The sequence below is a fragment of the Saccopteryx bilineata genome, chromosome 1 (genome assembly GCF_036850765.1).
Source record: "Saccopteryx bilineata isolate mSacBil1 chromosome 1, mSacBil1_pri_phased_curated, whole genome shotgun sequence".
NCBI classification, from domain to species: Eukaryota; Metazoa; Chordata; class Mammalia; order Chiroptera; family Emballonuridae; genus Saccopteryx; species Saccopteryx bilineata.
In genome coordinates, this window is record NC_089490.1 from 400,839,952 (window position 1) to 400,865,018 (window position 25,067).

The 25,067-nt window shown below is 53.0% G+C and overlaps 1 protein-coding gene across 1 annotated transcript in view; it reads left to right on the forward strand.

Annotated features, from left to right (window-relative positions):
- PACS1 (phosphofurin acidic cluster sorting protein 1) overlaps positions 1–24,538 on the forward strand; it is a 131,667-nt gene extending 107,129 nt beyond the window's left edge. The window contains exons 10-24 of the mRNA XM_066252108.1: positions 504–597; positions 6,165–6,245; positions 8,378–8,493; positions 8,678–8,813; positions 9,966–10,070; positions 10,641–10,747; positions 11,393–11,547; positions 11,677–11,787; positions 12,954–13,056; positions 13,946–13,988; positions 18,425–18,467; positions 18,758–18,893; positions 21,180–21,406; positions 22,907–23,026; positions 23,149–24,538. Coding sequence (XP_066108205.1) covers positions 504–597; positions 6,165–6,245; positions 8,378–8,493; positions 8,678–8,813; positions 9,966–10,070; positions 10,641–10,747; positions 11,393–11,547; positions 11,677–11,787; positions 12,954–13,056; positions 13,946–13,988; positions 18,425–18,467; positions 18,758–18,893; positions 21,180–21,406; positions 22,907–23,026; positions 23,149–23,264 — 1,693 coding nt within the window. The 3' untranslated portion in view covers positions 23,265–24,538. The remainder of the gene's footprint in view (positions 1–503; positions 598–6,164; positions 6,246–8,377; positions 8,494–8,677; positions 8,814–9,965; positions 10,071–10,640; positions 10,748–11,392; positions 11,548–11,676; positions 11,788–12,953; positions 13,057–13,945; positions 13,989–18,424; positions 18,468–18,757; positions 18,894–21,179; positions 21,407–22,906; positions 23,027–23,148) is intronic.
- The last annotated feature ends 529 nt before the right edge of the window (positions 24,539–25,067 follow it).

Sequence of the window (25,067 nt, forward strand, 5' to 3'; positions counted from 1 at the left end):
CGTCCCCCCCCCCCCCCCCCCCCGTCACCAGGGAATCTTGGTTCTTTGTCCATGTTGAACCTCCAGCTATCTGGATAAAGATCATTGTTTTTGCCTCTGACAAGTCTTGACAGGACCCTCCTAAAGTCCCTCAGCCCAGGTCCCTACTTGTCCAGCCTGTGCTGTGTCCTTCCTCACCAGGTGTCCGTAAAGCCCAGGTCATTGGTCTTCCTTGAATACTAGCTCCACCAGCTCTCCAGGAATAGCTGTGCTTTTATATTTACTTTTTAATTGATTTTAGAGTGAGAGGAAGAAAGAGAGAAAGGTAGAGAAACATTGATTTGTTGTTCCACTTATTTATGCCCTCATTGGTTGATTCTTCTATGTGCCCTGACTGAGGATTGAACCTGCAACCTTGGTGTATCGGGACAATGCTCTAACCAACTGAGCTACCCAGCCAGGGCCAGGAGCCGCTGTTCTGGGCCCAGGTGGCCACTGACCTTGGCTGTGCTTCTTCACCACAGGCCCTTCTTTGAGGGGATGTCACAGTCCAGCTCACAGACGGAGATTGGCAGCCTCAACAGCAAGGGCAGCCTCGGCAAAGACACCAGCAGCCCTGTGAGCAAGGCACCAACTGTGGGGACGGGGCGAGGGGTGGGAGTGCTGGGGCTTACACTCTGGGCCCTCTCCTCCTGGCTCATGTTGTGACCTCAGAAGAGCAGTCTCCTCTTGTTTCAACCTCGGTCGTCCTCATCTCAGTCCTGGCTGGGAGCCTAGTTTTCTGAGGGCATTATTGTGGCTGGTCAGTGTTCTTTGACCTGTTTGACCCCCCCCCATGGCCTGGAGCCTTCCCTCCCAGAGCACACAGCGCCTCAGAATCTTTCCCTTGGTATCTGTCTGTTATCTGGAGGCTGGGAGTGTGGCGTCCGGCCAGTGGTGAGTGATGTGGTATTCCAGGCTGGGGAGGGAACAGGTGTAAAGGGGGCAGGAAGCCCACAGGCTCAGAAGACACTGAACATATGTAGGTTTATTCATAGATTGGGCAGTGCTCTCAAATAATGTAGAATTTAGTGGGCAGTTTCTGTTTCGTCTGGTGAGCGGGAGGAGAAAGATGCTGACTGCTGTAGGTAGCACCCCAAGAGTCCAGCATTGCCTTGGACAATGCGCCGTCCCTGCCTGGGCGGCTCTCCCAGCAGTGCGGCAGAGGCTGGAGCCCGGGTTGCTGCTGTCCCTGCCTCAGGCCCTGGGAGGCTCTTCTTCCCCTTGTGTACCACTAAAGGCAAGATGTGCATGATTTTGAAAATCCCAGTGTCTTCTTAGATCAAAGAAACTGAATCCCTTAAGTCCTCCTATTCTTGCCACTTTAAGAAAGGGAGTATAAAATTCATCCTGAAAATAGGTATTAATTGTGGGGAAATAATATAGCACGTGAGGCGCCCCATCTCCTGAAAAGCACTGTGTCTGTGGAAGGACTGCCACTTGTCCCACATGTCTGCCAACCCAGGTGGAGCAGCTGGTGGGCTGCCTTACTGCCTGCTGCCAGCAGGTGGGGCTGTCTCCCACCTAATCGCCCCTACTGATGATGGCACAGCAGGCAGTCTGGCCCTAGAACCTTGACACAAGCAACGCTGTGAGGAAGGGTGGGATGGAAGAGTGCGGCCTCCACTAAGAACCCCGGGTCTGGCAGCTGCAGGCCCTCCTCTCTCAGCAGCTCCTCAGCCCACACATATCATCTGGAGCCGAGAGGGCCTCACTTCTCTATTGATGTTTAGGATGTGGCTGCTCTTTCTCCCAAGGGGGCTGGATGGCCCTGTTGAATCGTCACTGTTCATGTGGACAGTTCCTTGGCCACTAGAGCAAGACTCCATCTTAAAAATAAACACAAGGGATGATTCTCCTAACGAGCAACCTGAGACCTGGCTGAAGGAGGACCGTTTCAGTGGCCTGGGAGTGCAGGACAGGGCTCTCCTGTAATGAATGTAGTTAGATGATTAGCGGAGGTAGTGCCCTGAAGGCACCAGCCTGGCACCTAACAGAGGGCAAGTGCTCAGGAAATGCTAGGGACTGTGGGTATTAAATCAGGAAGAGAACGCTGTCATGAACGTGCTTCTGAGTGGATTGGATGTAGGTTTTACTTTCATCTTGGTTCTATGGCTTACAGAATTTAGAGAGAATACCTCCTTAATGCTCTGAGCCTCAGGTGCCTTATTTGTAAGGAAAAGGTGTTGGCGTAGGAGCCTCGTTTGCTCAAAAGTCAATTGAGTATCACTTCTTACAATATAATGGCCTGAAGGTCCCTGTTTAGGCAAAACATTCATTTGGGGCAGAGTAGGGCTGGGTTGAACACATGTGCTCTGGAGTCAGACTTTTGAGTTTGAACCCTGAACTTGTCGGTCCACTGACTATACTTGTGGCAATCAGCACACCTTGTTTCCTCATTGATACGACTGGATAACGCATGTGCCTTGCCAGGCAGCGTGAAGATACAGGGAGAGAATGCAGGTGAGACCTCTAGCATGCTGTTTGGTTGATGGGTGGATGGATTTATGCCTGATAGAATCTAGATGTCTTTTTATGACTCCTTTAAATTCTGGTTTTGTTGGCCAGATTTCAAACTCGCTTTGCTGATTCTCTGTGATATTTCTATTTTGAAGAACCCCATATGTCTTGATGTGGGTGTGCAACTTTGGAATTCTTTTGAAAGGAAGGCACTTTGGGAAGGAACTACAGAGCGAGGCTATGCTCTAACACAGAGAACTTCTAAATGTATGAGGAAAAAATATTGAGACTGTGCCTACGTAGGCAGGTCTGCACATGCTGCCCAACTTTTATCCTCTCTTCCTGATTTCCTAGCATTGTGATTTCTTTCTTTTTTCTTTCTTTTTTTTTTTAAGTGAGAGGAGGGGAGATAGTGAGACAGACTCCCGCATGTGCCCCAAACGGATCCACCCAGCAACCCCTCTCAGTTGCTGGAGTCAACTGAGCTATTTTTAGCACCTGAGGCTGATGCACTTGGACCAACCGAGCTCTCCTCAGCACCTGGGGCTGACTCTCAAACCAATGGAGCCACTGGCTGTGAGAGGAGAAAAGGGAGAGAAGGGGGAGAGGAAGGGGAGGAGAAGCAGATGGTCACTTCTCTTATGTGTCCTGACCAGGAATTGAACCTGGAACATCCACCCACTGGGCCAACTCTATCCACTGAGGATATCCACAGCCAGGGATAATTATTTTTCTTAATCTTTTTTTTTTTGTTGCTCACCAAGTTTTAGAGGGTTTAGTTTATCACTAGAACCAGAAGGAATTTCTGCTGATATAAATTATTACAGTTGTTGAATTTTTCCAAGACTTGAGCACACAGAAGCCATGTAAATTGGGCTCTGCAGGCTGATAACAGGCCCTGACAGTGCTTCCGTTGGGGCAGCCAGAAGATGCAGACTTCCAGCCAAGACTGCCTGCTGCTGGAATCTGCTGTCCCATAGCACTGTAAATAATGGTGTCAGAGAGCAGGACTTCATAGAAATGACAGCTGTGTCCCACACCCACACCCATAGGAGCTTGTGTACGTTCTGCAGGAGCCAGCGTCACCCCACAGGCACAGTGCTTCAGACTACTGGCATCTGCCTCCAGTGCTACACAATTAGACAAACAGCTACTGCACTGCCTGTGTCCCAGGGTCCTATGTAAGAAAAGCCCTTAGTATTTATAGGAGCAGGAATAGAAGTTTGGAGAGTCAGAATTTCCTCCTAGTGGGGTTGTAAACATCTAGAACAGGGGTTGGGAACCTATGGCTCGCAAGCCAAATGTGGCTCTTTTAATGGCTGCATCTGGCTTGCAGACAAATCTTTAATAAAAAAATAATAATGTTGCCTGACCTGTGGTAGTGCAGTGGATAAAGCGTCAACCTGGAAACACTGAGGTTGCCAGTTCAAAACCCTGGGCTTGCCTGGTCAAGGCACATATGGGAGTTGATCCTTCCTGCTCCTCCCCCTTTCTCTCTCTCTCTCTCTCTCTCTCTCTCTTTCTCTCTCTCTCTCCCCCTCCTCTCTAAAATGAATAAATAAATAAATAAAAATTTAAAAAAATAATAATAATAATAATGTTAAAAATATAAAACATTCTCAGCCCTGGCCGGTTGGCTCAGCGGTAGAGCGTCGGCCTGGCGTGTGGGGGACCCGGGTTCGATTCCTGGCCAGGGCACATAGGAGAAGCACCCATTTGCTTCTCCACCGCCCCCTCCTTCCTCTCTGTCTCTCTCTTCCCCTCCCACAGCCAAGGCTCCAATGGAGCAAAAGATAACCCGGGTGCTGGGGATGGCTTCTTGGCCTCTGCCCCAGGCGCTAGAGTGGCTCTGGTCGCGGCAGAGCGACGCCCCAGAAGGGGCAGAGCATCGCCCCCTGGTGGGCAGAGCATCGCCCCTGGTGGGCGTGCCGGGTGGATCTCGGTCGGGCGCATGCAGGAGTCTGTCTGACTGTCTCTCCCCGTTTCCAACTTCAGAATTAAAAAAGAAAAAGAAAAAATTAAAAAAAATTAAAAAAATATATAAAACATTCTCATGTATTACAATCCATTCATTTCCTACCATTCATGTTCATGGTTGCGGGTGGCTGGAGCCAATCACAGCTGTCCTCTGGGACAACACCAAATTTTTATTGGATAATGCGTAACGTACATGGGTCGTTGTATGGCTCTCACGGAATTACATTTTAAAATATGTGGCGTTCATGACTTTCTCAGCCAAAAAGGTTCCCGACCCCTGATCTAGAAGAGTAAGTAGCCAACAGCTGCCCTCTAATGCCAATCCAAATTAAAGATCTTGTCGGGTATGGCAGCCTTGCTGTGGAGACATGCTGTAGCTGCCATAGGGCTTGACTGCAGGGCATGCTGCTTTAAACCTTCCAGGAGGATGGCGTTATTGCCCATCATTTGTCACACTGACACATAACACATAATGTGTACAGGACTTAGCCATGTAGTGTGAAGGCAGCCTACTGAGCGTGGCTCTGAGCCTAACTGTCTCAAGAGCTGGGGCACAGGGTCTGGTTAACATATGCTGGGTTAGTCTTACAGACGGCTTAGAGCAGTGGTTCTCAACCAGGGATGATTTCTACCTTCCAAGGAACGTTTAGCGATGACTGCAGACATGTTTGGTTGTCACAACAGGAGGCAGGGTGGGCATAAGGGGCTGTTACTGGGGTCTAGAGGGTAGAGGCAGGGATGCTGCTCAACACCCCGCAGCACACAGGACGGCCCCACAGGGAAGGACCTGGCCCAAAGTGTTGATGGTGCCGAGATGGAGAAACGCTGCTTTAGAGTGACACGGACCTACGTTTGTGATCCTTGTTTATTAGTTTGCCAAGTGACCCTTTGAACCTATTAGACTGGTTTTTCTCAGTATTCTTTAATTTACTCAGAGGAAGGACTTTGAGTAATTAGGAAGAAGTGGGATATCTTTGATCTTTCCTGACCTTCTGGTTCCCCACAAAAACCAAAGAAATTCACTGAGACTAGTACCTTTTCTTTAAGTCCCACAACCCTCACCTGCTCATGACTTTGACATTGGTTTATGAACAGCCAGAAACAATATTAGCAAATGTTAAAAACTCTGGCTATGCATCTGTATTTGCAAAATAAATTTTTAATATTTATGAGAAATGCTGATAAGAGTTGGGGACAAAGGAAGAATTAATTTATATCTAGATGGCTTAACATTGGGTTTTTGCTTAGTATGTTCTGTTTGAGGGTTTCCTAGACATTTGTACCAAACAGAAAGCATTTGGCTACTGTGGGCCTGACCTATAAGGTCCTCCTCCCAGCCATTTCTGACCAGCAGAAGAGGCCCCATATGTCCCTCCTGGGCCAGGGGTTTTTCCTGAGTATAGGGCAAGACTTATGGATCTTATGGCAAAACCCTCTGAACTTTGAGCTTTTCTTCCCTAGTGATATCTTGTGAGAGTCAGAGGTGCTGGTTCCGTATCTCACCGTGTCATTGACTTAATGGTTATAAAAATAACTCGCCCTTTTGAGGCTATTTTCACTGAAATAACCTCTTCATAAAATGAAATTCCCAACGATTGTATTAGGTCTTCAGATTAAGTGAAAGGATTTTAAGTTTCTTAGGTACCTACGAAACAAGTTAGTGGTAATTATTTGGATTGGTGATGACTAATTATTATAATTTTTTACAGATGGAATTAGCTGCTCTAGAAAAAGTCAAATCTGCTTGGATTAAAAACCAAGACGATAGCTTGACGGAAACAGACACCCTGGTATGTATGGTTCAGTCTCCTATTTCAGGCTCTAAAGTAGTTTTTATATCTTTAGAAAAAAAGGCAACCTGCCCTGTGGTGGCGCAGTGGATAAAGCATCGACCTGGAACACTGAGGTCACGGGTTCAAAATCCTGGTGCCTGGTCAAAGCATATATGGGAGTTGATGCTTCCTATTTCACCCCCCCCCTCTTTCCCTTTTTTCCCCCTTCCCCCCCTCTCTAAAAATGAGTAAATAAAATCTAAAAAAAAAAAAAGTTAAAAAAAGCAAAAAGACCACCATGAAATTTTTGCCTAAATTTGTAGGCTTGTGAATGTCCTGTGTGCTCTTTCTCCTGAAATTCTTATCCGTGGAATGGAACCTAGCCTGGAGACCAGGGTATTATTCCCCAGATTAGCAAACAAGAAATGTTTGCTAATCATTCTGCCCTTTAATTATAGCTGATCAAATGCTAATTTGGATAATTTCTCACTGTCACCCTCACTTCCATCTGAGAGATAATGACCAGTGTCTTCCCCTGAAAATGGTCTCTGTTTCTCATGGTGCTCCCCCTGTGGCCAGGCAGCCACATCAAATCCCCACTGAAGTACTGGCCAGCTCCCGGCTCTTAGATATGCAGGCACTACCAGGAGTGCCAGCCAAGTCCTGGGGACTGGAGCCGACTGGCTGGGGTGCATGATTTAAGTAGTTATTGAATTTCATGCGCATGCACTGGGCAGCCACGTGTGCTGAGCACTGAGGATGCAGACATGAGAGTACAGTTCTGCCTTCAGAGTGACCCCCTGCAGTAGAAACGCCAGCCTGTGGAAAAGCCGGGGAGGAACAGAGTGGTTCCAGCTCGGGGAGCACACCTGAGCAGGCCCAGCTGGACCTTCTGTGCTTCTTCCAAAGGGACCGGAGGCCGGCGTGCTGAGAGGGAGCAGAGAACTGCCGTCGGGGGTGTTCTGTGCATCAGCCTCCCGGGGAGACCTGGTAGTTGAGTGCAGTCCAGGAAAGAATTGTTTTAGGTTTATGTTTCTGTAGTAAATAATGCTGCATTGCCTGACCAGGCGGTGGCACAGTGGATAGAGCAGGGGTCCCCAAACTTTTTACACAGGGGGCCAGTTCACTGTCCCTCAGACCGTTGGAGGGCCGGACTATAAAAAAAACTATGAACAAATCCCTATGCACACTGCACATATCTTATTTTAAAGTAAAAAAAACAAAACGGGAACAAATACAATATTTAAAATAAAGAACAAGTAAATTTAAATCAACAAACTGACCAGTATTTCAATGGGAACTATGCTCCTCTCACTGACCACCAATGAAAGAGGTGCCCCTTCCAGAAGTGCAGCGGGGGCCAGATAAATGGCCTCGGGGGACCCCTGGGATAGAGCGTTGGACTGGGATGCAGAGGACCCAGGTTCGAGACCCCGAGGTCACCAGCTTGAGCGCAGGCTCATCTGGTTTGAGCAAAGCTTCCAGCTTAGACCCAAGGTTGCTGGCTTGAGCAAGGAGTTACTTGGTCTGCTAAAGGCCTGCGGTCAAGGCACATATGAGAAAGCAATCAATGAACAACTAAGGTGTCACAACGAAAAACTAATGATTGATGCTTCTCATCTCTCTCCGTTCCTGTCTGTCCCTATCTCTGACTCTCTCTCTCTCTAAAAAATAAAAATAAAAATAAATGCTGCATTAAAGTTTTGGTGGATGACAGAACATTAGGTTTGATTGAGGATTAATTTAAAACTTAATACAACTTGCATTTTGTAGTTCACCAGCAATCTGAATAACCCAGCTTTTACTCTTGCCTGCTTTGGTCCATACTGCACAGGGGTCGTTTCACAGTGAAATTGAATTATGTCACTTCCTGTTTAAACTCTACTTCTCCCCTAAAGAAGCGAGGGCCTCAGTTCAAGTCTGTTGTGGACGAATAGTTCGTAAAAATAGAGGACAGACTGAATCGCAAGACAGTGAGTGTGCTCAGTTATACAGTAAGAGCGTTCTCACCAGGTGAGGTGGGAGCTTTAGAGAGAGCGGAGATGGCTAACATTCTCCCCGTGGTGGGATGGACCCTGGCAGAACTCTGCAAGGCTCCTGGTGGCACCAAGGGAGCAGTCGTCCTCACGGCGTTCTTTCTTCCATGGCAGGAGATCACTGACCAGGACATGTTTGGTGATGGGAGCACAAGTCTGGTTGTGCCAGAGAAAATCAAAACTCCGATGAAGTCCAGCAAGACAGATCTCCAGGGCTCTGCCTCACCCAGGTACGCAGGACGGGAAGAAACTCCGAAAACAGGGCTGAGGTGGGGGATTAGAATGAAGGAAGCCAAGCAGATGTCACAAGGCTGCCACCATCCTTAGCAGAAGCTCAGGCTGGGGAAGAGGTGGCTGGCAGTGGCTTGGGGTTCGAGGGGCTGTCTCACCACCCCCTTTGCACATGTCTGGCAGCAAGGTGGATGGGGGGCACACTCCCCGGCAGAAGAGGAGCACACCCCTGAAGGAGCGGCAGCTCTCCAAGCCCCTGAGTGAGAGGACCAACAGCTCCGACAGCGAGCGGTCCCCGGACCTGGGCCACAGCACACAGGTACCCTCTAAGCAACCCTGGGCCTCGGCCTCTGTTTGCCATCTTCCCGGGCAGTTAGGTGAGAGGAAAGGAGGACTGCTTTGAAATCAGACCTAAACAGAGAAGTCTAGCATAGGTGTTATTTACTATCGTGTGGAATTGGCTTCGGGCTGTTTGCAGGGAGCAGAGGGTAGAGCACGAAATGCCAGCATGTCCCAGCCTGCCGTCAGCTGCAGGCGGCAGTGCCACACCTGCTGGCTTGTCCTTCCTCTGTCAGACAGTAGAGTGGAGGCTGTGCGGTGTCTCAGGTTCTTAGAAGATGGCAGCCCTCAGAACCTCACTGGACATCACCACCCGGAATTCATGCCTCTAGTACTGCTGCAGGCCCATCATTCTGATTTTAAGTTGTCAAGTCAATGATATTGAAACATTTTGATTGAAAGACCTAAGAGAGTGGTCTGGGATAGAAGCACAGAAGAAGCTGGACCTTGGGAAGTGTTTCTGTTTGAAGGCCAGTGGTACGAGGGTGTGGGGAAGGAGTCCTCTGACCTGACACCTCGTATAGCTACTGTTCTTCTGGAGTTAACAGCAAGCCTGTTCATTTACCCGATAAATGTCATTGAAAGCTTGTGTCATTGTGGCTTGCTGAGTTGGATGCTATTACCTAGCTGAAAGTGAACCAGACTAGAACAGCTCCGTGCCTGGGGCAGTGGGTTTCCCTGTGGTCGATCGCCGGTCCTGAGATGCCTTTCGTTCCTGTGGCAGCAGGGCTCCCTGCAAGGCACTCGTTGCAACCTCATTAGTCCTCTCCCTAGTGCCCTCATTTTCGCTCCCATGAGCACCTGCTCGCCGCGCTCTCTCCACTCCCGCTCCTTCTGGCTGCCGGTCCGGTTCACCCGCCTCCTTCTCCGTGGTGGGTTGCCTCCTGCGCCTCCGCTTTGTGCCCTCCCTGTCGGGATGGCCGCTGTGACCATGTGTTCTCGGAGGACCCCTGCTTATTCTCCGCCATCCTTCTTTCTGTTGAAGTCTGACCAGTGGGAGACTAGCTCTCCTCCACAGATTCCTAGTATCTCTGAATACCCCGCTCTGGGGATTCTCTCATCACTAGCCCACCCAGCGCCAACCTCAAGATCCCTGGGGACGGCAGCCTTACAGACACTTTTGTCCCTGCAGATTCCAAGAAAGGTGGTATACGACCAACTGAATCAGATCCTGGTGTCAGATGCAGCCCTCCCAGAAAATGTCATCCTTGTGAACACCACTGATTGGCAGGGCCAGGTAACGCGGCAAAGACCGCAGGGCTGGGGAGGGAAAGTTCTGGGAGCAAGAGACAGCCAGGGCTGTGATCAGGGAGGCAGGGCACAGAGGAACAGGAAAGTGATCCCTGTGCCTCAGGCCTCAGCTAAGCCCACAGCTCTGGCCTGGTCCCATTTCTGTCGTTTTCCAGCCTATGGGACTTTAAGTCACTAACTTTCAGTACCTCAGTTTCCTCAGCCGTAAAAAAAGCAAGTCTCACCTGTCCTACCTTTTTCCACGGTGGTTGGGTCTGCCAGAGAGCACCACAGAAGGAAGGTCCCTTGAGAAGTGCACAGTACATTAAAATCCAGCTGTTGCCCATAGGTTCCATGATGGTGATTCTGAAGGAGCAATGGTGCCCACCCACCTCCAGCTGCTCCCCCTCACTGCTGTCCACCCAGCTAAATCCCTCTTCCCCAGTGGTCTGAAGGACAGAGGATGGGACTTTGCAACTTGGTCTGGGCCCTGCCTGCCCTATTGGCCCCTGTGGGGGAGCAGCGTCCCTACCCCCTGGCCTTACCAGTGTCCCTGCCCCTTTCTGCCCACCCGCAGTACGTGGCAGAGCTGCTGCAGGACCAGCGGAAGCCTGTCGTGTGCACCTGCTCCACGGTGGAGGTCCAGGCCGTGCTGTCTGCCCTGCTCACCCGTATCCAGCGCTAGTAAGGGCTTGGCACCACTCTTGCCCTTTGAGGTTCTTCTGACCTTGTCCTCCCACCCTGACTTCTAAGTGGTGACAGGACCTCCTAGCCTTGTCAAACCAAGAGCCCGCATCTGTGCATGGTCAGGCAGTGGCAGGCCATGGTGCTGTAATGTCCCTGCTACCCCAGAGGGTCATGATGTGAAAGATGTCATTCTCCTGCCCTCCCTGCCTGGACTTCTGCTACATCTTCACCTGCCTCGTCCTCTTAAACCCAGGATGAGGAAGGCCAGGAGGAAAGAGCCCAGGGTTTTACAAAGACCCTTCACCCTGTCCCTCTAACCACTGTACTGCTTGGCATCCAGTCAGGGCATTCCCTCCCCAGACCTCTCCTGGGCCCAGAGTCCCTGCCAGGGGAAAGAGATTGCGGTCTCCCTGTCAGGCTCAGCCAAGCCTGTCTTCCTGTGGACAGTGACCTACCTGTCCTCTCTGACCCTGGATGTCTCCCTAAGCTCAAAAGCACTGGTTGATTGCCTCTCGCAGTATTTGTTTGTTGGTTTGTTTCTCCCTGTGATTGTTGAGATCAAGTCTGAGCTTGGAGCCTTCCTCTGAGCAGGCTGCTGGCGACCCCCTGGAACATGGTTGTGACTGCTCCCTTGCTCCGCAGCTGCAACTGCAACTCCTCCATGCCGAAGCCGGTGAAGGTGGCAGCACTGGGTGGCCAGACGTACCTGAGCTCCATCCTCCGGTTCTTCGTCAAGTCACTGGCCAGCAAGACTTCCGATTGGCTTGGCTACATGCGCTTTCTCATCATCCCCCTCGGTAAAGACGCCAAATCCCATTCCTGAAGCAGCTGGTGGGCTGGGTCTGCGGAAGGGGCAGCCAGGTGCCTCTGGCTGGGCTGTCACCCACCCCCTCACGGGTTCACCTTCCCTGCTCTCTGCCCCCCAGGTTCTCACCCTGTGGCCAAATACTTGGGTTCAGTCGACAGTAGATATAGCAGCACCTTCCTTGATTCTGGCTGGAGAGACCTCTTCAGTCGCTCAGAGCCCCCAGTGTCAGGTAATGACCCCCGTGTGAGGGATTGAGACAGAATGCCACCTGCCTCGGAGAGCCAGTCGTGGCTGAAGGAAGCCAGGAGCGTGCTTCTTGCCCCGTATGGCTTGACTGGAGAGTTGGGACTCTCCCAGTCACTTCTCATGGTCATCTTTTCAGTTTTATTAAGAGGAGGCCCAGAAAGTGAGGCCATTCTACCCTGAATGATTTTAGTCTCTGCTGTTTGCTCTGCTCCGCACAACTAGAAATAAGGAGGGCCATGGGGGTTGCTGGGGATCTTTCCTTTTGTGTAGATCATCTGTAAGCAGAGAATAGCTCCTATGTAGTCCATTGATAAACAAGTGACACCACACCAGCCATGTAATTCCAAACACGAGCAGAGTGGCAGAGACAGAGCAAGCTGGAGCTCTGAGAGGCTGAGGTGGCAAATGCTTCCTCAGGCCTTGAAAGAAGTGACACAGATTGGGGGAATGGAGAGGTCCACTGGGTTATGAGGTTGGTATGAGCAAAGATGGAGGCCAGAGTCCTGGCCAGATAGCTCAGTTGGTTAGAGTATCGTCTGAAAACACAGAGGTTGCTGGTTCAAACTCCGGTCAGGGCACGTACAGGAATATACTGATGTTCCTCCCTCCCTCCCTCCCTCCCTTCCTCCCTGCCTCCCTCCCTCTCCCCTTTCCTCTCTCTAAATCAATAAAATAAACATTAAAAATACACACACACACACACACACACACACACACACACACACATATATATATATATATATATTGTCCAGAGCATGATTAGCCTGGGGAAGAGCAGGGCCGTGAGGAAGAGCCGGCAGGGGTTGGAAGGAAGGGGACAGTGGTTTGGCCCCTGGTGCCTTAGAGCCAAAGCCATCAGACCCAGCCCTGGCCGAATGGCTCGGCTGGTTAGAGCATGGTCCCAGAGTGCAGAGGTTGCTGGTTCAGTCCCGTCAGGGCACATGCAGGAAGTGTTCCTGCCTGTCTCTCGTTCTCTACCTTCCTCTCTCTAAAATTAATAAAATCTTTTTTTTTTAATCAAACCTGTAGAATCCTTTCTCTGTTTCCACTCCTCAGTCTCCCCATGTGTCTCAGAGAGAGGGCTTTCTGAGAGGGTTGGTGGGTCTGCCTGCTGGAATCACCTGGAGTTGTCTCCCGGCTTTTCTGCAGAGCAACTGGACGTGGTGGGGCGGGTGATGCAGTACGTCAGCGGGGCAGGCGTGACACACCAGCTCCCTGTGGCTGAAGCCATGCTGACCTGCAGGCACAAGTTGTAAGTTTCACTTTGGGGCATTTCTTAAAAATAGATGGGGTGGGCTAGATCAGTCTTGAATCTTCTTTGCTTTTTCAGAATAGGAATCCAGGTAAATGTGAAAGACAGAGAGAAACTGTTTTTATGGCCTCCCAGCCAGGCCCTCCCTCCCTTCCCTTCACACCCATCTGGCCCTCAGCACAGAGTAGCCCCCACCCACCCACCCCCACTCCCCGGGATCGAAACTCAGAAGTGGGAGCAGCCTGACCAGGCGGTGGCGCAGTGGATAGAGTGTCGGACTGGGATGCAGAGAACCCAGGTTCGAGACCCCGAGGTCGCCAGCTTGAGCATGGGCTCATCTGGTTTGAGCAAAGCTCACCGGCTTGAGCCCAAGGTCGCTGGCTTCAGCAAGGGGTTACTCATTCTGCAGAAGGCCCGTGGTCAAGGCATGTATGAGAAAGCAATCAATGAACAACTAAGGGGTCACAGTGCACAACAAAAAACTAATGATTGACGCTTCTCATCTCTCCGTTCCTGTCTGTCTGTCCCTGTCTATCCCCCTCTCTGACTCTCTCTCTGTCTCTGTAAAAAAAAATTTTTTTTTTAATTTTTTTAAAGAAGTGGGAGCAAGGGGTCTAGTGTGCAGGGTCGGTCTTTTGCCTCCATTTTGTGGCTCTCTTTGCTATCCTGACACCTGATGGAAAGATGTCATATAGTGTCTGGATTCCCTTAAAGCCACAATAAAGTATGAAAAGCATATGTCCTCAGAAGCAGCTGCTATGAGTTGATACTTCCCAATTCTCTCCCCTCATTCTCTCTCTCTCTAAAAAAGAAAGAAAAAGTGCCTGTCCCAGCTCTCTCTGCACAGCCTCGCCCACTAACTGTAACACTCTCCTGTCTCTCCCCACAGCCCTGATGAAGACTCGTACCAGAAGTTTATCCCCTTCATTGGCGTGAGTACTGACACCCTTCTCCTCTGTGCCCCCCCACTACTGTGGCCCGCCACACACACACACACACACACACACACACACACACACACACAAGACTTATCTAGACAGTGGCTCTCACCCGGAGGTGATTCTCCCACGGATCGTCTGGCAGTGTCTGGAGATGTTTCTGGTTGTCCCAGCGGGGAATGGGAGTGCTGCTGCTATCTATGGCGGAGACCAGGACGCTGCTGCCCAGCCTGCCGTGCACAGACAGCCCCGCGGAGAGTGCCCGGCTTCACGTGGTGGCAGTGAGAGGTGGAGAAACGCGGGGCTGGCACGGGCACAGGCTTCCCATCAGTGTCCTCCTTCCTAGAGCCAGGGACTGTCCCCAGGTCCTCACGGTGTGGGTGTCTCCGACTTCCCACACCAGCCCAGACCCACTGCCATGGTCTCGGTGGTGATGTCCAGAACAGAGCTTCCACAAGCCCAGATAAGAGGAAGCTGCCTCAGAAAGAATGACAGATTGTTTCTGAAGGGAAGTCTGAGGAAGAGGTTATTTCCATCTGCAAGGGGCAGCTAGACCACTAAGAATAAGGGTCTCTTCTTAGTCAAGGGAGAGTGTCTGTCCTAGAGGGTTTTGAAAGTAAAGGGACACCTCATGGATATCTTTGCTGTCAGGGGATACGCTTTTTGGTTCATTTGGTGATAGCTGGGCCGCAAGCCAGAGACCTACCAAGAGAGGGAGCCCCAAGGGCACAGAGCTGACCACCTGCCAGGGCTGACCCATACCACAGGGGCATGGCTGAAACCCGACTTCATGAATGAGATGATGGGATTCCCCTTCCAGACCAGATTGTATCTTCTCATAGTCCCCTTGACAACCCCTCCTAGCTTATGAGGCGAAGGGGCAGCTGAGGGCCCAGGTCCCACTGTCCTATTTTCTGCTGGTCCCAGGTTCCGGATGCCTGGAGTGGTTCTGAGAGATGCCTGAGCCTGAGGAAGTTCCCTTGCGCCTTCGCATGCCTCACAAAGCCTCCCATCTGGCTGGTCCTGACAGTCCCCTTTAACCACTGGAGCTTCTCCCTTCTCCCGTAGCCATGGGCCCCGGACTGCAGCCACTAGCCTGGGCGGCAGTCTGACTCACATCCTTGTGGAGCTGTGGGTCGCTGCACACTCTCGTCTCAGAGCCAGGAGAGAGAGAGAAAAAAAAATTTTTAACATTTTTTTTTAGATTTTATTCATTTCTAAGAGAGTCAGGAGAGAGAGAGGAAGAGAAAGAGAAAGAGAGAAAGGGGGGAGGAGCAGGAAGCATCATCTCCCATATGTGCCTTGACCAGGCAAGCCCAGGAGTTTTGAACCTTTGACCTCAACATTCCAGGTCGATGCTTAATCCACTGCGCCACCACAGTCAGGCAAAAAAAAAATTTATTTTTTTTAAAATTGCTCAATAGCCTTTATTTTTTTATTTTTTTTGTATTTTTCTGAAGCTGGAAACAGGGAGAGACAGTCAGACAGACTCCCGCATGCGCCTGACCGGGATCCACCTGGCACGCCCACCAGGGGCGAAGCTCTGCCCCTCCGGGGTGTCGCTCTGCCACAACCAGAGCCACTCTAGCGCCTGGGGCAGAGGCCAAGGAGCCATCCCCAGCGCCTGGGCCATTTTTGCTCCAATGGAGCCTTGGCTGCAGGAGGGGAAGAGAGAGACAGAGAGGAAGGAGGGGGGGGTGGAGAAGCAAATGGGCACTTCTCCTATGTGCCCTGGCTGGGAATCGAACCCGGGTCCCCCACACGCCAGGCTGACGCTCTACCGCTGAGCCAACCGGCCAGGGCCGCAAAAAAAATTTTAATTCAAACAAACAAGCAAAGGAGGTGGCAGCCTCATGCAATACCAAGGGAGCAAGAGAAGTTACATCCGGGAAACTTGAGTATTGATGCATTACTTTCTGGGGTCTAAGAATGCATAGAAAATTTTAAGAATGGCAGCATTGTGTCCTGAGCAGCCCACTTCAAGGGGACCATCTGCACTTGATCTCCACGCCAGTCCCCAGGGTTCACCTGTGGCCTCCTGGCCTGCCAGTACACAGGACTTCTGTCACTAGATCCAACAGCTGCGACACTCAAGTAGTCTGTCTCTAGCTATGCCCTTTTCTGGCCACTGGAGGGCGCCCTCTAGCCTTCTCAGAATTCACTATATGACATCTAAAATTATTTGGGAAGCTGGAATGGCCCCCATGGCTTTAGGGAGGGTGAAGCTGGGATCCCTCCATGCTGGTATTTCTCCAGATTCCAGGAAGTCTGGAAAGGAGGGAGCAGGTGTCAGCCGACTGTGTCTTCTCTGGGCTTACTTCAACAGGCAAGCATGCGGAGAGCTACTCCCCACCGCACTCCTGTCTCCCTCACCTTTCTCAGGGGGGCTCTTCGTTTCTCTCTCTGACATGAGAGGGTGGCCTCCTACTCATGAGCTTAGACAGAAGGAGATCAGGCTGCTGAAATGGTTCCTGCGTTCACGGACCCCTTGCTCTTACCCCTAGGAAGAGCCATGAGTCTCCTGTGCCCCCACCTCATTTTTTGGAACTGGGCTGCTCTGTATTTGCAAAGATTTCTTTTTTTTTTTTTTTTTTTTTTTTTTTGCATTTTTCTGAAGCTGGAAACAGGGAGAGACAGCCAGACAGACTCCCGCATGCGCCCGACCGGGATCCACCCGGCACGCCCACCAGGGGCGAAGCTCTGCCCACCAGGGGGCGATGCTCTGCCCATCCTGGGCGTCGCCATGTTGCGACCAGAGCCACTCTAGCGCCTGAGGCAGAGGCCACAGAGCCATCCCCAGCGCCCAGGCCATCTTTGCTCCAATGGAGCCTCGGCTGCAGGAGGGGAAGAGAGAGACAGAGAGGAAGGCGCGGCAGAGGGGTGGAGAAGCAGATGGGCGCTTCTCCTGTGTGCCCTGGCCGGGAATCGAACCCGGGTCCTCCGCACGCTAGGCCGACGCTCTACCGCTGAGCCAACCGGCCAGGGCATGATTTCAAAAGCCTCTGATAGCCTAACCTGTGGTGGCTCAGTGGATAAAGCATCAACATGGCCTAACCAGGTGGTAGCACAGTGGATAGAGCATCAGACTGGGACGCAGAGGACTCAGGTTCAAAACCCCATGTTTAACACCTTGAGTGAAGACTCATCCAGCTTAAGCACGGGCTCACCAGCTTGACTGTGGGGTCACTGGCTTGAGCGTGGAATCATAGATATTACCCCATGGTCTCTGGCTTGAGCCCAAAGGTTGCTGGCTTGAAGCCCAAGGTCGCTAGCATGAGCCTAAGGTTGCTGGCTTGAGCAAGAGGTTACTCACTCTGCTATAGCCCACTGGTCAAGGCACATATGAGAAAGCAATCAATGAACAACCAAGGAGCTACAACAAAGAGCCACAACAAAGAATTGACGCTTCTCATCTCTCCTTTCCTGTTTGTCTTCTGTCCTTGTCTATCCCTCTCTCTCTATCTCTCTCTGTCACAGAAAAAGGAAAAAAACACCAAAACATTGACATAGAATGCTGAGGTCACTGGTTCAAAACCCTGACCTTGCCGGGTCAAGGCACGTGTGACAAGCAATTAATGAACAACTAAAGTGAAGCAACTATGAGTTGATACCCTTGTGTTCCCCCATTCCCTCCTCTCCATAAAATTAATATATAAACTTTTTTTTTTTTTTTTTTTTTGAGCAAGAGCAGAAGAGGGACAGCCAGACAGGAAGGGAGAGAGATGAGAAACATCAACTCATAGTTGGGCACCTTAATTGTTCATTGATTGTTTTCTCATATGTGCTTTGACCAGGGGGCTCCAGCTGAGTCAGTGACTGCTTGCTTAAGCCAGTGACCTTGGACTCAAGCCAGTGACCATGGGGTCATGTCTATGGTCCCATGCTTAAGCCAGATGAGCCCCTGCTCAAGCAGGTGACCTCAGGGTTTCAAACCTGGGTCCTCCCCAGGTTCGAGACCCTGAGGTCGCCAGCTTGAGCGCGGGCTCATCTGGTTAGAGCAAAAAGCCCACCAGCTTGAACCCAAGGTCGCTGGCTCCAGCAAGGGGTAACTTGGTCTGCTGAAGGCCCGCGGTTAAGGCACATATGAGAAAGCAATCAATGAACAACTAAGGTGTCGCAATGTGCAACAAAAAACTAATGATTGATGCTTCTCATCTCTCTCCGTTCCTGTCTGTCCCTGTCCATCCCTCTGACTCACTCTCTGTCTCTGTAAAAAAAATAAACAAACCTGGGTCCTCAGCATCCCAGGCTGATGCTCTGTCCACTGTGCCACTGCCTGGTCAGGCAATAAAATCTTTAAAAAAAAATAGCCTATGATAAAATAATATGTAATGATAACTGGTTATACCCAGCCATCTGCTTCCAGTTGGATCAGAACATGTGCAACTTTGGTGAGAGGACCTAATTCTGTGTGTTTTCCTGCCTCCTAGGTGGTGAAGGTGGGTCTGGTTGAAGACTCTCCTTCTGCTACAGGTGAGCCTGGGGCCCCTTTGCTTCTGTGGAATGAGGCTAGTGTCTTCCCGGCCTCCTCTCTAGTCCGGCAGGCCAGAAGGTAAAGACATCAGTTGTGCTCGGTGTCATCCAGGTTTGAGCAGAAACGCTGTAGGCACCCTCACCCCCAGTGCAGCAGTGGCAGGGGAAGGTGGGCGTATCTAGGCGCAGAGGAGAGCAGGCTGTCACTGAGACAGAGGGACACTTCAACTCCTTGCCACCAGCGGGTCAGGGGTGGCTTCCTCTGACCAACCGTGTTTGTCACCTGACAGGTGATGGGGACGACTCACCTGTGGTCAGCCTTACTGTGCCCTCCACATCGCCGCCCTCCAGCTCAGGCCTGAGTCGAGATGCCACAGCCACCCCTCCGTCCTCCCCGTCCATGAGCAGTGCCCTTGCTGTTGTGGGGTAAGGCTCTCACCTGTGCCTGTCTTTCCCACCATGCCCCTCCCTCGGGGCGCGGGGCTGCCCTGCGCCGGTGGCACTGTGGGAGGGTGACAGCACACCAAGGTCAGCAGAGTAAGGTGGTGAGAGCACTGGGGGTGGAATTAGAGACAGGTCAATGGCCGGGCACGTCACTGCACAGCTCTGTCTGCCCTGTTTGTCTCACAGTTACGGTGCTGAATGAGGGCCCCTCTGTAGCCTGGAAAGTGCTGTGCACAACTCTTGTCTCGGGACTGCCCAGCGTGGGAAAGAGCACGGGTGTGGGAGTCAGATGCACCTTGTTTGAGCTGCAATCTGATTTAGTCAGTGACACTTGTTAAAGCACAGGAAGGGAGACTTGAGTCAGGTTGGGGACTATCTTGATAGGTGTAGGAAGCACTGCGATGGTATTTTGCAATGGGGGAGAGATGGGGCCCACCTCCAAATACAGCATAAGCAAGTGAGGATTTACAGCCAAGGAGCACTATGGGGTCAATGGATGGAAAATTCCTGGGAGGAAGCATCGGTGTGGGGTTCTGGCTAAACTGACCTGACAGGACTCTTGTGAAGACAGTCCAGGATGATCAGACATCTCGGGGGGCGTGTGGGGGGTGAGGAACCTGATCAGATGTCCAGAGTGACCAAATATGGACGAGGGGGGGGTTCTTGCTAGCTGACGTAGCAGGTTTTTGCTGAAACCGGATTTTATAAGGAAGTGCTCGGGTGGGCCCAGAAAAGATTCAGGAGCCTGACCAAAGTTGGATCAAACAAAGAACCTTTGCCCCTTAGACAAGTTATTAAGCTTCATGTCCGACTCTGTCAGGATGGAGGTTAAGTAGCCAGGTCGCAGAGTTGTGAGGAGTGAATAAGAGCCGTGTGTCAGCTCCTGGCACAGGGGAGGTGCTGCCGAGACTCTCCTGCCTCCAGTCTGTTTATCCACGCAGTGGAGCTGTCGCCGTGAATGGGGCAGGCAGTACCCTGTCCAGGAGCTCAGGCTCCTGGGCCCCAGCAAGGTCGAAACAACACAGAAATTCAAACTGTGTAGATTATGAGAGGTGCTGTGGAAAGTGGGGACGGGGGGGGATGGTTAGGAAGGGGAGGTACTTTCTTTAGGACCCAAAGTATTCAAAGTTTAGACCCCATGGCCAGGGAAGCCTCTCTGCAGGCAGCTGTCCCACTGGAGCCTGGGGACAGGAGCAGGCACTCCTGGGGGGCGGGGGTGGGGGTGGGGGTTGAGGGCACAGGCTCTGGGTGGGAGAAGTGCTGGCCTGGGCAGGAAGAGAGGCGCTTCTGCTGCTCCTTGGCCTCCTTTCTTTTCCTGTGTTCTCGCTCAGTCCTTGTAGCAGCAGAGAGGGTGGGCCCCGGCTGGTGGCTTGTCCAGACCCACCAGTGACAGTGTGGGGCCTGAAGAATGTGCAGTGTTCTTGGATGACAAGAAGCCTGCCTCCGAGCTCCAATTCCAACCCTGCCCTTCCACCCTTTCCCCGTTTTCAATTCCCTTCGTGAAGGGCCAGTGCAGGAAAAGGAGGAAATGCCGCAGGTGGCCCCAGGGACCCCAGGGTTCCAGGCTTGGGGGGGAGGGCTGGGGACTAGCCCATAGCGCCACCTCCATTCCCACCAGTTTAAGCTCGTATTTCACGGAACTGCTGGAACCAGGTAGAAAGAGAAATGTCAGATGACTTTTACAGCCTGTGTTCCTATTGTGTCTGACACCTCCTTTCAAGAAAACATCAGCTCTTTTTCTCCTTGGAACTAAAATTATCCCTGAGCTAGAAGTGCCATAAATAAGGGAAAGCCGAAGGTCAGCACCCATCAGCCCTCCCTTGGCTACTCACCTCCCCCCAATCTCCCAACCCCCAGACAGGCTTTGCCTGGGCTCTGCTTGCTCTGTGTGTGTGTGTGCACGTGGGCACATGTGCGCCTGCATGTGTGGATGCCTCTGTGTGCTTGTGTCTGTGTGCACACATACTTTCTTCCTTCATAAAGCTTTCTTCCTATTTCCTTCATCCCTGAGACTTTGGGGGTCCCTCACGGAGACCCAGGTCTTGACCGTGTACTGACTTTGTCCTCAGGTCAGCCTGGCTGACTCCCCTGAGCTGCTCCTGCGTGCTGGAGGGGGCTGGGAGCCACTTAGCCAGCCCCTATCTGCTCTGGCCGCCAGCTGTCGCCCCTCCCTGGCATGGCAGTCCCTACCCCATGCCCACCCCCACCCGGCCATGCAGCTGGGAACGAAGGCAGATCTCATGCACCATTGTGGTTCCCCTTCTCCAGGAGCCCCAACAGTCCTTACGGGGACGTGATTGGCCTCCAGGTGGACTACTGGCTGGGCCACCCTGGAGAGCGGAGGAGGGAAGGTGACAAGAGAGATGCCAGCTCCAAGAACACCCTCAAAAGCGTCTTCCGCTCAGTGCAGGTGTCCCGCCTGCCCCATGGTGGGGAAGCCCAGCTCTCCGGCACCATGGCAATGACTGTGGTCACCAAAGAGAAGAACAAGAAAGGTAGGTGACAGCTGAGGGCACGAATGATCAGGGCCACCAGACGGACCCATCCCCTTTCTCGGTCTGGGCTGGAGTCTGCTCTGGGAGACCTGGACGAGGGTGAAGCAGCACCAGGAGCCTGCGGGCTAGCCTAGGCCCCTCAGGGGTCCCGCCTGGGCTGGAGTCTGCTCTGGGAGACCTGGACGAGGGTGAAGCAGCACCAGGAGCATGCGGGCTAGCCTGGGCCCCTCAGGGGTCCTGCCTCGCCCTGTGGGCGAGACCTTTCCTCTGCAACGAGTAGTGGTCCCCAGTGAGTCACTGATCCCCAGTGAGTCACTGATCCCGGTCTGCTAATCGTCATCTCCTGGGGGCCTCCAGCCCTTGCCCTCAGGGGTGGGCTGTGTGACAGAGGAGGACACCTCCATGCCACAGCCCCAAGGTTACTGTGGCCCCATGGAGTGACACATTCACACCCAACCCTGGAGGCCACTCAAGCCTTAGTGAGCTTAAGGGCATAGTTGTTGGGGTTTTTTAATTCTTCTTATTGAATTTACTGAGGTGACATTGGCTAGTAAAATGACAAGTTTCAGGTGTACAGTTCTCTAATACCTCATGTGTATATTGTACTGTGTGTTCACCCCACGTCAAGGCTCCTCCCATCACCATGTATCCCCTTTTACCCTCTTCTGCCTCCCCCACCCCCTTCCCCTCATAGTTGTTTTTTTAAGAGTTAAGGAGAATACAGCCTATTTCAGATAAGAGGGGTGGCCCTGGGTCCTGTGCTGTGGGAGATAGGCAGGGATCCCCACAACCAGGCCAGTGCTGGGACAGCACTTGCTGCTGTCAGTTTGGGTTGTGAACCTGCAGGTCTGGCTGTGCTCCTGCAGCGACAAGCCAGGGTGACTTTAGGGCCTTCATAGCATCCCACCTCCCCAGCTGTCGGGAAGGAGGCTCCCTTCATCTGCTGGACCCTCCTTCCTCCAGCACCCCCAAAGCAGCTGGGCCGCTTTCTATTCATGCCTCTGTCCACAGAGGTCCCTGAGAGGGTGGCAGGGGCTGTGCCAAAACCTGCAGCTGCACCCCTGAGACTGGCCAAGGGTGGGCTGTCCACCCAGCAGTGCCCTCCTGTTTTTGCCTCTCCCCACTCGGGAGTGGAGCAAGGACAACATCCCAGGCAGAGCTGGTGCAAACACAGCCTGGCCTCCCTCCCAGCTGCAGCAGGCACAGCCCTACTTGGCCTGTGAGTGCCCCCAGGCCACATGGGACATCTGAGCCGAAAGGGACTTAAGAGACCACCTGGCCCCAGGTCCTCGTTACATGCCGAGATGCCGAGGCCTGGGGGCTGGGGGAGACCCGTGCTGGGACCTGGGCAGGAACTCCGAGATCCTGGGAGCAGGGGATGGAGGACTGGCCTTCTGCTGGTCACCTCCCCTTCCCCCAGGAGGAGGGGGCAGTGGGGTGAGGGGCGAGGATTGGCTGCTTTACCCGGGGCTGTGACAGATGGTCCCTGCTTGCTTCCAGTTCCCACCATCTTCCTGAGCAAGAAGCCTCGAGAAAAGGAGGTGGATTCTAAAAGCCAGGTCATCGAAGGCATCAGCCGCCTCATTTGCTCTGCCAAGCAACAGCAGACCATGCTGAGAGGTAGGCACTGTGGGAGATAGGGCACAAGGGACTGTGGGGGTGGGGCGGCGGTGCTGCGCCCGGGACCCTTGGCAGGTGGCCATAGCCGTCCTGGTCACTCCCTTCCCTTCTTGTTACTCCAGTGTCTATCGATGGTGTTGAGTGGAGCGACATCAAGTTCTTCCAGCTGGCAGCCCAGTGGCCCACCCACGTCAAGCACTTTCCAGTGGGGCTGTTCAGCAGCGGCAAGGCCACCTGAGCGCATTGTTTCCTGGCTGCGCTGTCTCCTGGCACTGGCACCAGCCTCACTGCCTGCAGGCAGGGGAAGGCCAGCAGGCCCAGGCCCAGCACCCCCTTTCCTGGCCCTGGGACCTGCATTTCCCTCGCCCAGTCCTAAAGGACACTGCCACTGGGGATGCTGCCCTCCTCCCCACGGCTCAGTCCTGTCCCTGGGCAGACCCCTCCTCTTCTCCTCCTCCCTCCCCCCCTGCTCCAGGCCTGGGGCATGTTGGTTTTGCCTTCAGGTGCCAGTCCCTGGAAATGAGTCTTCCAGGCCCTCCTTCCCCTGACTTCCTGCCTCTTTCATGGAAAGAGGAAACTAGAATCCTGGCCCACAGCAGGGAGTCCAGCTCTGCCCTCCCATTTTCTACAGACCTGCTGCCAGAGCCCACAGGACCCCTCCCCTCTGGTCTGGGCAGCTCCCAACCCCCCTCGCCCCAGGACAGCGCTTCCGCTTCCAGGGCAGTGCTGGGTATTCTCTGACAGAGAAGCCTTCCTGGTTTCCCACACACACATCCTCGCCACCCCTGTAGATGCAGCCTGTGTCCTGAGCGTGTCTTTGGTTCTCTGTACGGCCAGTCTCTTGGTAGTTCCGCGTGCCGCCCCTGGGCACTGATCCCTGTCCTGTGGCTCCCGTTGCTGATGACTCTCCCTCTGCCTCCTACCCCTTCACCCAGCACAGCGCTGCCTCTTCCCGTAACTCTGGACTCTGCGGAGATGGGAGACAGGCCCCCCAGTGTATTGTCTGGGGCCCCCAGCCCCTGGATCCCCATCCCTACTGTGTCTGTTTGTCTCCTTCTCCCTGGTCTGTTCTCCACCTCTCACTCCTGGGCCCCTGGTCTGGGTGGAGACCCCATCCTCCCAACGCGGGTTCCTTCGGCAGGCTCCATTCCTTCCCTCTCACCACAGACTCAGGGTCTGAGCCCCTCCTCAGCCTTGACCATCAGCCCTCTCAGGAGAGGCTGAGCACACTGGGTCAAGGGCCTAGCCGCAGCCTCCCGGCTCCTGCCGGCACCTCCAGAACTCAACCATTGCCCTTTCACCCCTTCCAGAAGTTTGCACAGAACTTCATTTTGAAAAATGTCTTTCTCCTCCAACCCTCCCCCAGACTCCAGCCTTTCCCCAGAGTTCAGCCCGCTGTCTAGATTATCTCCTGGGCTGTGCCGCTCTCCCGGCCGGGGAGAGGGTGGAGTGGGTGGGTCTGAGCTGATGCTGGATTTTTCATTCAATAAACCGGTGGTTTCTTACCAACTAGCAAGCCTTAGATATCTGTGCCTTTCCCTGTGACACAGGATCTGTCCAACCCCCAGCCCTCTGCACAGCACGGCCAGCTTCGCTCAAAATCTACTAGGAACTAACTTTGGAAGCAAATCCCCATTTTCTTTGTATTTTTCTGAAGCTGGAAACGGGGAGAGACAGTCAGACAGACTCCTGCATGCGCCGGACCAGGATCCACCCGGCACTACGCTCTGCCCACCAGGGGGCGATGCTCTGCCCCTCCGGGGGCGTCGCCCTGCCGTGACCAGAGCCACTCCAGCGCCTGGGGCAGAGGCCAAGGAGCCATCCCCAGCGCCCGGGCCATCCTTGCTCCAATGGAGCCTTGGCTGCAGGAGGGGAAGAGAGAGACAGAGAGGAAGGAGGAGGGGGTGGAGAAGCAAATGGGCGCTTCTCCCATGTGCCCTGGCCGGGAATCGAACCCGGGTCCCCCTGCACGCCAGGCTGACACTGCACCGCTGAGCCAACCGGCCAGGGCCCCCATTTTCTTTATAAAAACAGAGGCATG